Consider the following 13,086-nt stretch of genomic DNA (forward strand, 5'->3'; position numbering starts at 1 on the left):
TTTTTTTTAAATATATTAAAAAAAAAAAAAAAGAAACAGGCTCATAGATAGAGAACAGACTGACAACTGTCAGAGGAGAGGTAGGGCTGCAGTGCTGGGTGATAAAGGTGAAGAGGTTAAACAAAGAACAAAACTCACAGGCACAGACAACAGCACGGCGATTGCCAGAGGGGAAGAAGGGCACGGGTTGGTAGAAGAGGGTAAAGGGGGGATAAATGGAGAAGGAAGGAGACCTGACGGGGTGGAGAACACGATACAATACACAGATGATGTACTACAGACTGGACACCTGAAACCTATGTAATTTTATTAACCAATTGCACCCCAACAAATTCAATTAAAAACTAATTTATGATCCAATCACCCTGTGAGGTTAGAAATAGAAACAGGCTCATAGGAGAAAAAAAACCAAGATGGTGGCATAGGTTAACGCCGGAGTTTGCTGCCTCGAACAACCACTTCAAAAATACAACTAAAAGACGGAACGGACATCATCCAGAACCACAGGAAGGCTGGCTGAGTGGAAGTTCTACAACTAGGAGGAACCGAGAATCAGAGGAGGCGCAGTGCTGAAGTAAAATACTAAGGTGCGGAGTGCGTGCGGCGCGGGCTGGTGGCTGAGGGCGAGGTTGTCTGTTTCAATCCGGAGGGAGCCTCAGACTCTGAGCCCCAGACCGGGGCGAGTCTCTAGGGACCCAGACTCAAACGGGAGAAGCAGGACTGTCTGGCTACGGTCCCTCCGAGGTTTGCAGCGGTTGCTAGGACAGAGAGGCAGAGCCCCTGGGGACGGACTGAGAGCAGCCATAACTGCTCCCTCCTCCGCCCTGTTGATCCCTGGGCCCCGCCCCGCCCAAGCCCTGCACCGAGGCATTTGCCAGATAGCCTCAGGCAAAGGCTAGATTAGCACCTCCCTAGAGGACACAAGTTCTTCCACTGCAGACACAGCTGATTAACACAGCCAGTCGGCCTGGAGGTCAAATCCCTCTAGTATTAACTACAACAATCAAGGCTTAACTACAACAAGACTGCACACAAAGACCACTAGGGGGTGTACCAAGAGAGCGTAAAAAATGCGGAGACAAAGAAACAGGACAAGACTATCAAGGGAGGATATTGAGTTCAGAACCACACTTTTGAGGTCTCTCAAGAGGCTTCTAGAGTCTGTCGATAAACTTGATGAGATGTACAGGAAATCTAATGAGACCCTCGCTGGAGAGATAAAGGATCATCTAGAAAGTAAGCATACACTGACTGAAATAAAGAATATTATACAGACTCCCAACAGCAGACCAGAGGAGCGCAAGAATCAAGTCAAAGATTCAAAATGCGAAGAAGTGAGAAACACCCAACCGGAAAAGCAAAATGAAAAAAGAACCCAAAAATACGAAGATAGTGTAAGGAGCCTCTGGGACAGCTTCAAACGTACCAACATCAGAATTATAGGGGAGTCAGAAGATGAGAGACAGCAAGATATTGAAAACCTATTTGAAGAAATAATGACAAAAAACTTCCCCCACCTGGTGAAAGAAATAGACTTACAAGTCCAGGAAGCGCAGAGAACCCCAAACAAAAGGAATCCAAAGAGGTCCACACCAAGACACATCATAATTAAAATGCCAAGAGCAAAAGACAAAGAGAGAATCTTAAAAGCAGCAAGAGAAAGAAACTCAGTTCCCTACAAGGGAATACCCATACGACTGTCAGCTGATTTCTCAACAGAAACTTTGCAGGCCAGAAGGGAGTGGCAAGAAATATTCAAAGTGATGAATGCCAAGAACTTACAACCAAGATTACTTTATCCAGCAAAGCTATCATTCAGATTTGAAGGTCAGATAAAGAGCTTCACAGATAAGGAAAAGCTAAAGGAGTTCATCACCACCAAATCAGTATTATATGAAATGCTGAAAGGTATCCTTTCAGAAGAGGAAGAAGAAGAAAAAGGTAAAGATACAAATTATGGACAACAAATATGCATCTATCAACAAGTGAATCTAAGAATCAAGTGAATAAATAATCTGATGTACAGAATGAACTGGTGATTATAATAGAATCAGGGACATAGAAAGGGAATGGACTGTCTATTCTTGGGAGGGAAAGGGGGGGGGGAGATGCGGGAAGAGACTGGACAAAAATCGTGCACCTATGGATGAGGACAGTGGGTGGGGAGTGAGGGCGGAGGGTGGGGTGGGAGCTGGAAGGAGGGGAGTTATGGGGGGGGGAAAAGAGGAACAAATGTAATAATCTGAACAATAAAGATTTAATTAAAAAAAAAAAGAAACAGGCTCATAGATAGAGAACAGACTGACAACTGTCAGAGGAGAGGTGGGGTTGCAGTTATTACACTTATTTACGGCACCCCTTTTCTGTTCACACAAGAAACACCTAATTCTTTAGCCATCTATACCGCAAGCCTGTGTGGTAGCACTCTGCACTCTATGAATCGCGTTACTTGTAAGTCAGCCTCTGCCTTCAAGTCAGCAATTTTGCCGGCAGGACAACCGCAGCACCACGTGGTAAGCGGCACCAGGTATGCACTCCAGGAGCCTTGCGGTCTAGCCGAGGACCCCCGGAAGCCACGCGCCGGCCCTCCCGCTCCTCGGGAAGCCCTCCCCTCCCGTTTCCCGGCCTTCCACCGCCTCTCGCGCACACCTGCTTCGCCCGCGCCATGCACCTCACCTGTACGAAGGTGGTTTTCCCAGACCCCGCCATCCCCAACACCAACAGACACACTGGGGGCCGAGGACCCCCGGACGCCTGAGGCTCGGCTGCAGCCGCGGGCGCCGCCATCTTCCTTCTGGCTCCGCCCACTCGACCATCGAGACGTCACGTGGCTAGAGAGACTTCCGCCGCGGCGGCCGGGAGAGAGAATGGTACTGGCTCCGCCCACTCGACCATCGAGACGTCACGTGGCTAGAGAGACTTCCGCCGCGGCGGCCGGGAGAGAGAATGGTACTGGCTCCGACCGCTCAGAAGAGCATCCTCCGGTCCCGACCGGGCTCGGGAGCCAACCGGGGGCCATGCCGGGGGAGTGGAGGCGCTGGGAGGACTGGAGCGAGCGAACCGGAAGAAGAGCTTGCCGTCGCACGGCCTGGGTTCGCAGGAGAACCGGACGAGATGAGATCCCCAGAGGAGAGCTCCCACGATGCAAAAAAGAGAGGGCGTTTCACTTCCGGCCCCTAAAGGAGCCAGGACTAGAGCCCGGAGAACCGACTGCTAGGGCTGAGCCGAGCGAGGGGGTTAAGCCACGAGGGGGGTGGGTGTGGGGGACCGGCCTGGACTGGAGCGGGATGCGAACCTAGGGGTTGCTGGGCGGTGCAGAGGCCCGTTGAACCGAGACACTTGGCTCACGGGGACGCCGTCCCGCATGTCGACGTCCCTGACACTAGTTCTAGTCCCTCTCGGTGGACGCTAGGATTCCCGGAGCAAGTAGGTACTGAGGGGCGTTTCCCTGCACGGAAGCGTCCTCGGAAACAGAAAAGGTGGTGCAGGAGCTGAGACATGTATTCCTGCTCCTGACCTCCGCGTCTGTTCTGGGCCCTTTGTAGCCACCTGTTCACCAAGTCATAGATAAATGTGGGTTTCACACCGACCCCGGCTCTGCCACTTGCTAGCAGTGTAAATCGTGGCTAAGTTAACTTAGATGCTCCAAACCTTTCTTTTTAAAATTGAGATATCTCATAGGGGTGGTAGTGAATGCATATTGTAAATTGTAAACTGCAGTCCTTCACCTTCACCCCTACCTGTATGCTCCGTGCCTCGACATAAGTGCTCAAAAATATTTTCTTTTGTGAATTAAAGTATAATTGTGCGTTTTTTGTTTCCTAAATTTTCATTAAGAATTGATAGGGGAATGTTTCACTTGTTCTTCCTTCAGGTTTACTGAGGACTCCAACAGTACTAATACCCCTACGTGGTATCTTAGTTTAATAATTTTTTGAAGCCAGGGAAGCCTCCCCCACCCCCCACCCCCAAAAAAGGCCGCGATGGGGCTTTTAAAAAGGACAATGGTTAGCTGGTTTGGCTCAGTGGATAGTGGGCCTGCGGACTGAAGAATCCCAGGTTTGATTTCAGTCATGGGCACAGGTTGTCGACTGGAGCCCCATTCTCATCATTAATGTTTCTATCTATCTCTCCCTCTCCCTTCCTCTCTGAAATCAATTTTTTTTACAAATGTGTCCTCATCCCTCCATTAACCCCCAACCTCCCCCTCACCACACTCATGCTCTCATCCCCCTGTTGTCTGTGTCCATTGGTTTGGCTTATATGCATGCATACAAGTCCTTTAGTTGATCTCTTCCCCTTACCCCCACTCTGAAATCAATTTTTTTTAAATGGACAATGGAAATGATGAAGCCGAACAAGCAAATAAAAGAAGGTCAAATCCAGCAAAACTGCTAATGCAGGAAAACAGGCAGCTAATCAATGAAAAGTTACATGTCCAGGCTGAAAATAAACTCTTGCTGGAATAACTGACCAACAAAACTGAGTATAGAAGGCAACTTCAGAAGCTGTGAAACAACTATGTACAAAAAAAAGTGGGGAGATTGAACAAAGGAGACAAGAGTTAGCCTTCAAATATGCAGAGCAAACTTGAGAGCTTAAAACAGCTCTTGGAGAAGGAAAAGATTCAATCCACTTTGAAGCAGCAGTTGCTGGCAATGAGGGATATCACTATTAAAGGAGAAACAGGAAGAGGCGAAACTCACATTACAGGAGGAGAAAAAGCTCACGATGAGACAGGTGTAACGGCACAGGAAATCCAGGCCCAGTTCCTTTAGGAAAAAAGCATTACTGGAGAAACAACTGAGTGAACCAGACAGAAGGCTGTTGGGAAAGAGAAAAACAAAGGAGTTTAAAAGGAAGGCCCAGGCCTTGGAGGTGGTAGCAGAGAGGCATACTTCTGAGTTCTACTGTGGCACCCGCAGAGAACCAGCAGTCACAGAAGGAGTAAGTGCAGCAATCTCAGCAATGCCAGGGGTTGCAGGTGTGCCAAGCCTGCTGAAAAGTCAGAAGCAACAGCTGCAGCAGGAACAGTGGTGTATGGAGAGCTTAATTTAAGGGAGGCAACTACTGCAACAGGGTGCTCCAAAAATCGCAAGAACCCTTTCCCTGGGACCCCAAATCAAGGTTAATCCACAGTAATTCCTAAATATCACTGGCTAAGGCAGGGGTGGGCAAACTTTTTGACTCGAGGGCCACAATGGGTTCTTAAACTGGACAGGAGGGCCGGAACAAAAGCATGGATGGAGTGTTTGTGTGAACTAATATAAATTCAAAGTAAACATCATTACATAAAAGGGTACGGTCTTTTTTTTTTTTTTTTTTAGTTTTATTCATTTCAAACGGGCCGGATCCGGCCCGCGGGCCGTAGTTTGCCCACGGCTGGGCTAAGGACTAGAGAAGTATTCCTTAGGTGCTGCACAAACCTGGTGAGGAAGGCTTTTGGGTCTCATTGCTATGATAGAATATCCATCAAGACATGTTAGTGTGGAGGATTAGATGTGCTTTTCCAGCCATACTACTAGATACTTGTGTGAACCAGCTTTCCTTAGATTTTTAATTAGCTCTTGTTAATAAGGATGTTCCTCAAACCTCCAGATAACCTAAAACCATTTACCAGACACTCATACATAAAACCAGGTTGAGAAAACCACCTTGAGGAAGTGAAAGGAAATAGTTTCATGATTTATTTCATCTAGCTGAGTCAGATTTCTTTATAGAAAAATCACCTTCAGCCCTAACCGGTTTGGCTCAGTGGATAGAGCGTCGGCCTGCAGACTGAAGGGTCCCAGGTTCGATTCCAGTCAAGGGCATGTATCTTGGTTGCAGGCACATCCCCAGTAGGGGGTGTGCAGGAGGCAGCTGATCAATGTTTCTCTCTCATCAATGTTTCTGACTCTATTCCTCTCCCTTCCTCTCTGTAAAAAATAAAATATATTTGAAAAAAGAAAAATCACCTTTCAGGATAGCATCTCAGATTGACTTTTCAGAGCTTTCTCCTCTGTAAACAACCAATCTAAGTTTATCCTCATTCCTTCTGGCCAATTCAGAACATAAAGGCAGTGTTTTTAAGGGTTTTTTTTAAAGTTTGTGCCAATGGCCAGGTAGCTCCTATAGTTTTCATGAGGGAAAAAGTACTCTAAGGGAACATATCTCAGCTTTTACTTTTGAAAATGTTTATTGTGAAGAAATACCTCAAGAATTAATGAGGTGGCAGAATGCCTCTGCTTGTTTTAGGAAAATGTTATCAAAACAAAGTTTTAAATTTTTGAATAACTTTTAAAGTCTCATGCCATCTATTTCTCTAGCAACATCCTAAATCCTAAGATGATAAGTAAAATTACTTAGTGTTAAATATAGTACTATATATATTTTCTTACTAATTATTATGTGCCATATATTTAGGCCTATTTAATAGAACTGGGAATAGTATTTTAAATTACTGTAGACATTTAGGGTAGGTGTTTTTTTGTTGTGGGTTTTTTTGCACTTATGATATGATGGTTAGATCAGTGATTTTTTTGAATGCTGAATCCTAATAAAACCTCATATTTTAACATTGCTCCCCTATGAGAAAATATAATCAACTTTGTTCTCCAGAAATTATCAGTAATAAAAAAACTTAAAAATAATTTTCTTGAATTTAGTCTTATATGTAAAATGGATTCCTTTAAATTGGTTAAACAAAGGTCTCTCCCTCAATGTACCTTTAACTTCTAGCTTTAATAATGTTTCTGTTAAATATGTAGTTTCTTTATTAAACAAGTTTTGTTGTTAAAAAATAAAAGCCTACTTGGATTATAATTTACCCATTGATTTTATTGTTCCAATATATTTTTTACTTCATCACTTTTCTCTCATTACTTTTGCTGTCTTATACTTACTAGTATGTATGCAAATAATAAAATTGCAACTTTAATGCAGAAGACTTTAGATAACATGCAGGTACCTTAAACTGAATACTTCAATTCATGAGTTGAAAGTACAGAAAGATGGCACTTGAAAAGCATGATATCCAAGATAAATTTGAAACCTTAGTCTCTCTGGATGCAAAAACCCTAGGAAAATATATACCCAGGCTGATGAGATATTACACTCTTTACTCTTCTGCTCTTAATTCCCCTCCTGCCATTGCTGGCCCAATTATCTAACTCAGGAATGGAGAACTTCTATCTCATCTCAGTTTAGTTTTCATTCCTATCATCCCAGATAGTGAATCTGGTGTACTGCTCTCACATCTCTCTCCCTTTCTCTAAAATCAAGTAAGAAGAACAAAGAGTGCCTGTAAGGGCCTGGCATGAGATTGGGCAAGTTTCCTATACTTAATTCACTTTAATCTCAAATTATTCATTTTAGCCAGCAGGAGCGGCAGAGAAGGGCGGGGTAGGAACGGCAGAGACAGGAGCAAAGCCCTATTCTTGCAGGAATGTTCCTGCAACGGGCCTCTAGTTTATTTATTAAAAAAAAAAAAAAATGTTCCGTGTTTTCGACATATGTACGTATGTGCTTTGTTTTTTATTTATTTACCACAAGTAAAGGTCAGGAATTGTTATCTTTCTTTTAAATTTTTTTTTACTGTTTCACTTCATTACTGCTGTGTATGTGCTCCATGTGAGTGACGTAGGTACTTATGTAGGTGAGTTCCGACTTACAGCGAAAATCGTGTTATGTCGCGCAGTAGGAACGGATCTCCGATGTAACCTGAGTCAATGAACAACTGGAAACATCAATCTAACAGTCATTTATTTCTTTTGTCATTGCCAAACATTTCCCAAGTCTTATCAGAAATTAATATAGCTTCTTCATTTCTTCTCCCTGACAATCCTCATCTACTGAAAGGGCTCTAAGAGCACAACTGCAAATGACAATGTACAGTGGATATACCATGTCCTTCACTTACTTCAAAACATCTAACAGCCCATTAGACATCAGCTAGGCATGAGGTACAGAAAAAGAATTTTTCTTTCCAACTCCAGATAAATATCAGTATCTGGTGTCAAAGTCTCAGGATTAAAGACGATAGAACACACATAAAAGAGGATAGACAGCAATATTCTCAGAAAATTCAGACAGAGGTTGACTAAAGGGAGGGATGAGGACTTAGTGGGGTGTAGACTAGCAAGTGAGGTCAAGTCCAGGAGAGAAGGAACGAGTGTCTTGGTTACCGATCTTAGTGGCATTACCAGGAACACTAGGATTCTTATCAAAAAATCAGGGGCAATCAACCTGGTTATTTCTCAATCCTTAGAACCGAGAGGGCAAAACAAACTTCAGGAGGGCACCGATTATGACGACAGATGAGGAGGCCTCAAGCGCCAGGAAAGTTGAGGCAGTAGTTATTGCTTCTTCTAGTTTCTTCTTTCCAGCCACTTTAATGTTTGGTACATACTAGTCCTAAGGCTGCTTTTTTATGCCTGTGGGTCTAGTTCAGGGGTGGGCAAACTTTTTGACTCGAGGGCCATAATGGGTTCTTAAACTGGACCGGAGGGCCGAAACAAAAGCATGGATGGAGTGTTTGTGTGAACTAATATAAATTCAAAGTAAACATCATTACATAAAAAGGTACGGTCTTTTTTTTTTTTTTTTTAGTTTTATTCATTTCAAACGGGCCGGCTGGTCTAGTTAGTCACTGCTACTTGGGGCAGACAAAACACTTCCCAGTAGAATTAGTGTAGGGAAGTTCTAGCTTTTTCATCCTAAACCCATTCTTTCTTTCAATACTAAAACCATATTGAGAGAACAACCTCCATAAAGTTTGTTTCCCAAAGAGGGTAATCTTATTCTAGCTTCTAGGCATGTTATAGCACAAATACAAAATGATTAATCAGTATGGTTTTAAAAATTTAATGTGGAATTGTTTTATAAACTTGACGATGGAGACTACTAAATCAATAGAACTTCCAAGAACATTCTACACCCCAGGAAGAAAAGAACAACCAGTTTTCTTAGTCTTGTACAGGACAAGAGGGGCCTATGGTTGGCCTTAAGAGGGAGCTCTTTGGGCAAGATAAGAGAAAAATAATAGACTCCAATGAGGAATAGCAGGAAAACCTACCAAAAAAGGGTTGGGGAAGGGAGGTTGTCAAAGTGAGTAAGTAGGGAAAACAGTGAAATTTATACAGGAGAAAAGAGTAGAGAAAGTTGTAGCTTTTCACAAACAACTGAAAGAGGACATTTCTCTTCACTCAGCCCCATAACTCAGTCCTCCAGCACAGGTCCCCGTGACAAGAGCATCCGTCCACTCTCCGAGGAGCGCTCTCACACTGACTGCCTATTTCCTTCCTCGTTTATGATTAGCCTTTGGGGACTTTACTTTCTGGAACTGTGCTGGCACTGGTTCCTGCTCTGGTTCTTTACAGGAGGTCGACACTAGCAGTTCCTCGTTATTCCTCCTCTGATCTTTCCCTGCTCTAAGACTCAGCTCTGCTGGCTCAGGAAGCTCCATGCCAGCCTGCTGCCGCCTTCTCAGAGACCTCCTGCTCCTGTGCTGCTGTCTCCGCTTTTCTTCTTCTTGCTGCCGCTGCTTTATCTTCATCAGCTTTTCAAAGCTTTTGGTTGTTGCTGGGTTTACAACAAACCAATCCTACAAGGCAAAATAGAAACACTATCCAGTCAAAACATAGTGGAAAGCATAAAGAGGTATGGGAAGAATTTAAAAAGGCATGGTTAGGGCAAAACACAGAGTTTTTTAGTTTGAAAGTTTACAAATCTTCAGAAAAGTTATTAATTTAATGAACACCTAGATTTATCATTGTTCACCTCTCTCTCTTTTCCTTCCTTCCTTCTTTTTGCTGAACCATTTTGCAAGTTAGTTGCAGACAACATGTTACTTCATCCCTAAATACTTCAGCATGTATCTGCCTAAGAACAAGGGTGTTCTTCTGCACAACTACAATGATCACATTTTGAAATATTAACATGGACACATTGCTATTATTTAATATAGTTAATATTCAAAATTCCTCAATTGTCTCAATGTCTTTTATATTTGTTTCTATGCAGTATTTATTTTATTATTTTCTCTTAATATGTTTTTATTGATTTCAGAGAGGAAGGAAGAAAGACATAGAAATATCAACGATGAGAGAGAATCATCAATCAGCCAGCTGGGCTCTATGAGGTACTTTAAGTAGCATTAAAAACAGGTCACTCAAAGACGTTAGAGTATTAGAAGCCCAGCCGATGTGGCTCAGTGGTTGAGTGGCAACCTATGAACCAGGAGGTCATGGCTCGATTCTGGGTCAGGGCACATGTCCAGGTTGCAGGCTCAATCCCCAGTGTGGGGCATGCAGGAGGCAGCTGATCAATGGTCCTTTCCCATCACTGGTGTTTCTATCTTTCTCTCCCTCTCCCTTCCTCTCTGAAATCAATAAAAAAAAAATTTTTTTTTAAAGAATATTAGAAAATGGAAGTAGAGAGACTGCTGTTAAATAAGAAGGTGTAAATTCAGCCTGGTTCCCAAATGCCTGATTTAACTGGATTGAACTCCAATGTCTCTGGTAACCACTTTACTTTCCCTGACTCCCCTAGCCCACAAAAACAGACACAAAATCCATCTCTCCTATGGTGTATGTATGGGAAAAGGAAATATGATTAGAAAATAAAAACACTGTGAGAAAGCAGGACCCTCACCTCAGCATGGACAGAGTTGATGTGATACTTGACACCACTCTCTGACACAAATTCTTTCTGACATAGAAGACACTTGTATTTTCCAGCCACAAAGTTTCCCTGTTTTAAAGAAAAGAGTATTATTGGCAAACTCAGGAACACATACCTGGGCCACATGTAGGGACTGTTATTGATGAAAAGAAGGGATTCTACTTCAGCAAAGGTAAGAAGGAAGAAAATCCAAAACAGCATTATATTTAGGAAAAACAGCTCGGGCAGACTACCACCACTATGTATCTATCCTAATGCAATTCTCTACCAAAACCTCCCACCCCCTCAACACAACCCGAAATCCTACTTTTATTATGTGACATGTCACATCTTTCTATCTTCTCTTGTTTATTATTTCACTTCCAAGGTTCTCTTGGTTCCTCCCCCAAAATGATCAAACTTGTGAATTTCACTATGGGCACCAAAGTATAATTCTCCCCAATATAATTCATTGCTGCAAAGAGTGCCTTAGAAATCCAGGATTAGGAGAGTATCATCCATAACACAGAGTTTAAGGACTCAGAAACTAAGATCAAGACGACCAGCTCTTCAGCATTCCTGGACAGATCTGGTTTGGATGCCTACAACCCTCTTATTGCCTTGAACTGAGACTCCTCTCCCCTCCTGAAGCTTTGTTTCCATGATGTTCATTTTGTGTGGAGAGATACTTCTAAAAGGGATTGGAAAGTGGCACCAATCCCCATGGCTGGTGGGTTGTAGGGCACCTGGGTCACAGTGGAAAAGACTCAGTGAGGTGATCTTAACCCAACACCTAGGGATCCCACCTCCCACCTCCCACCTCCAGAGGCCAGTATAGTTCAGATGCATTTAAGGATCTTCACTAGTCCAGTTAAGTTTACACTCTAGAAAGTTTAAGGCCCAATAAGACAGGTCAGGTCCAGTGTGGTAGGGATTCAGAACTAATATATTTTTCTCCAAATTCTTCAATTGATATGACTTATGGCTATGTTGGCCTTTTCTGCACTTTGGACATAACCTGGCATCCCACCCAATAATAGACCAAGATTTTTGGGACATAAAAAACTAAATCAGCCTTTGAAGACAACAGAAAACAGGACAATTAGCTGTTCACCTAAACTGAGTTCTCTTCTAGTTCAGAAGTCATGTTAAGATTAATAGTTCATGAAGGAAAAACCAAGATGGCGGCATAGGTAAACACCGGAAATTGCTGCCTCCCACAACAACTTCAAAAATACAACGAAAAGACAAAACGGGAAGGCTGGCTGAGTGGAAATTCTACAACTAAAAGGAAAGAGAAAAGCACACTGAGACTCAGAGGAGCTGCGAAAGTAAAGTGCAGAGGTACGGAGGCTCGAGCGCGCGCAGAAAGGGGCGGGCACATGAGGACGCGGCTTTTTGAGTCGGGGAGAGTCACAAGCTCCCGACTGCTCTGAACTCCAGTTCCGGGAGGTCTCTGGGGATCCAGGACTCATACGGGGAGAAACTGGACTGTCTGGCAGCAGGCAGAACTCGGAACTTGAGGGCGGCTTTCCCTCAGAGGTGCTGGCAGCAATTACCGGGACACTGAGATGCGCAGGGCACCTTAGGGCAAGGCTGAGGATCAGCCAAAGCTGCTTGCTCTGCCCTTTGATTCCCTGAGGCCCCGCCCCACCCAGGCTGCGGCAGAGGCTTTTGCATATGAATGCCCTGGCCCTTTGCAATCTGAAAAGTACCTAACAAACTGCAGCTGGGCCAGACAGACCCAGAACTTCCAAGAGAAGACCCAAGGCCCCACAGCAGCTTGCATTGCTTCACAGCTGGGCCTCATCTGGGCACCTCCAAACCCCCCAAAAAAGGAAGGGGAATCTGCAGATCTCTTCGTAGCTCCTGCTGGGTAGCCTTAGGCAGAGGCTAAATTAGCACCTCCTTAGAACCAAGAGCCAGTGTACCCAGTGGTCAGAGTGGGACCATCCAGATTACAACTCCTCAGATCCATAAGGGACACACTCAGGGGGAAGACTCAGTGAGCACCAAAGCCCCACTGAAGCAAGTCTTGCCCCAGAAGGGTGTCTTCAGCACAGAAGTTCTCCCACTGCAGACACAGCTGATTCTCACAGCCAATGGGCCTGGAGGTCAATTCCTCCCATTGATACCAACAACAATCAAGGCTTAACTACAACAAGACTGTGCACAAAGCCCACAAGGGGGTGCACCAAGAGTGTCCACCTCAGGTAATTGCAGAGGCTGAGCCACTGGGCCCTATAGGACACCTAGCACACAAAGCCACTCTACCAACAAAGGGGAGCATAAAAAATGCCGAGACAAAGAAGCAGGTCACAAATGACAGAAATGGAGGCAAGCAAACGACTGGATATAGAGTTCAAAACCACACTTTTAAGGTTTTTCAAGAATTTTATGGAAACCGCCGATAAATTTAGTGAGACCCTGGAGGATATGAAAAAA

The 13,086-nt window shown here is 44.1% G+C and overlaps 2 protein-coding genes across 3 annotated transcripts in view; both read right to left on the reverse strand.

Moving 5' to 3' along the window:
* GPN1 (GPN-loop GTPase 1) overlaps window positions 1–2,822 on the reverse strand; it is a 25,178-nt gene extending 22,356 nt beyond the window's left edge. Inside the window, exon 1 of the mRNA XM_014546629.1 lies at window positions 2,677–2,822. Within this exon, the coding sequence (XP_014402115.1) occupies window positions 2,677–2,787 (111 nt within the window). The 5' untranslated portion in view covers window positions 2,788–2,822. The remainder of the gene's footprint in view (window positions 1–2,676) is intronic.
* A 5,780-nt stretch (window positions 2,823–8,602) lies between these two features.
* ZNF512 (zinc finger protein 512) overlaps window positions 8,603–13,086 on the reverse strand; it is a 21,103-nt gene continuing 16,619 nt past the window's right edge. For both annotated transcript variants that reach the window (XM_005874844.2, XM_005874847.2), the window contains exons 13-14: window positions 10,633–10,731; window positions 8,603–9,583 (exon numbers count right to left, since the gene is read on the reverse strand). In XM_005874844.2, coding sequence (XP_005874906.2) covers window positions 9,272–9,583; window positions 10,633–10,731 — 411 coding nt within the window. In that variant the 3' untranslated portion in view covers window positions 8,603–9,271. The remainder of the gene's footprint in view (window positions 9,584–10,632; window positions 10,732–13,086) is intronic.

The sequence above is a fragment of the Myotis brandtii genome, unplaced genomic scaffold (assembly GCF_000412655.1).
Source record: "Myotis brandtii unplaced genomic scaffold, ASM41265v1 scaffold454, whole genome shotgun sequence".
Taxonomy (NCBI): domain Eukaryota; kingdom Metazoa; phylum Chordata; class Mammalia; order Chiroptera; family Vespertilionidae; genus Myotis; species Myotis brandtii.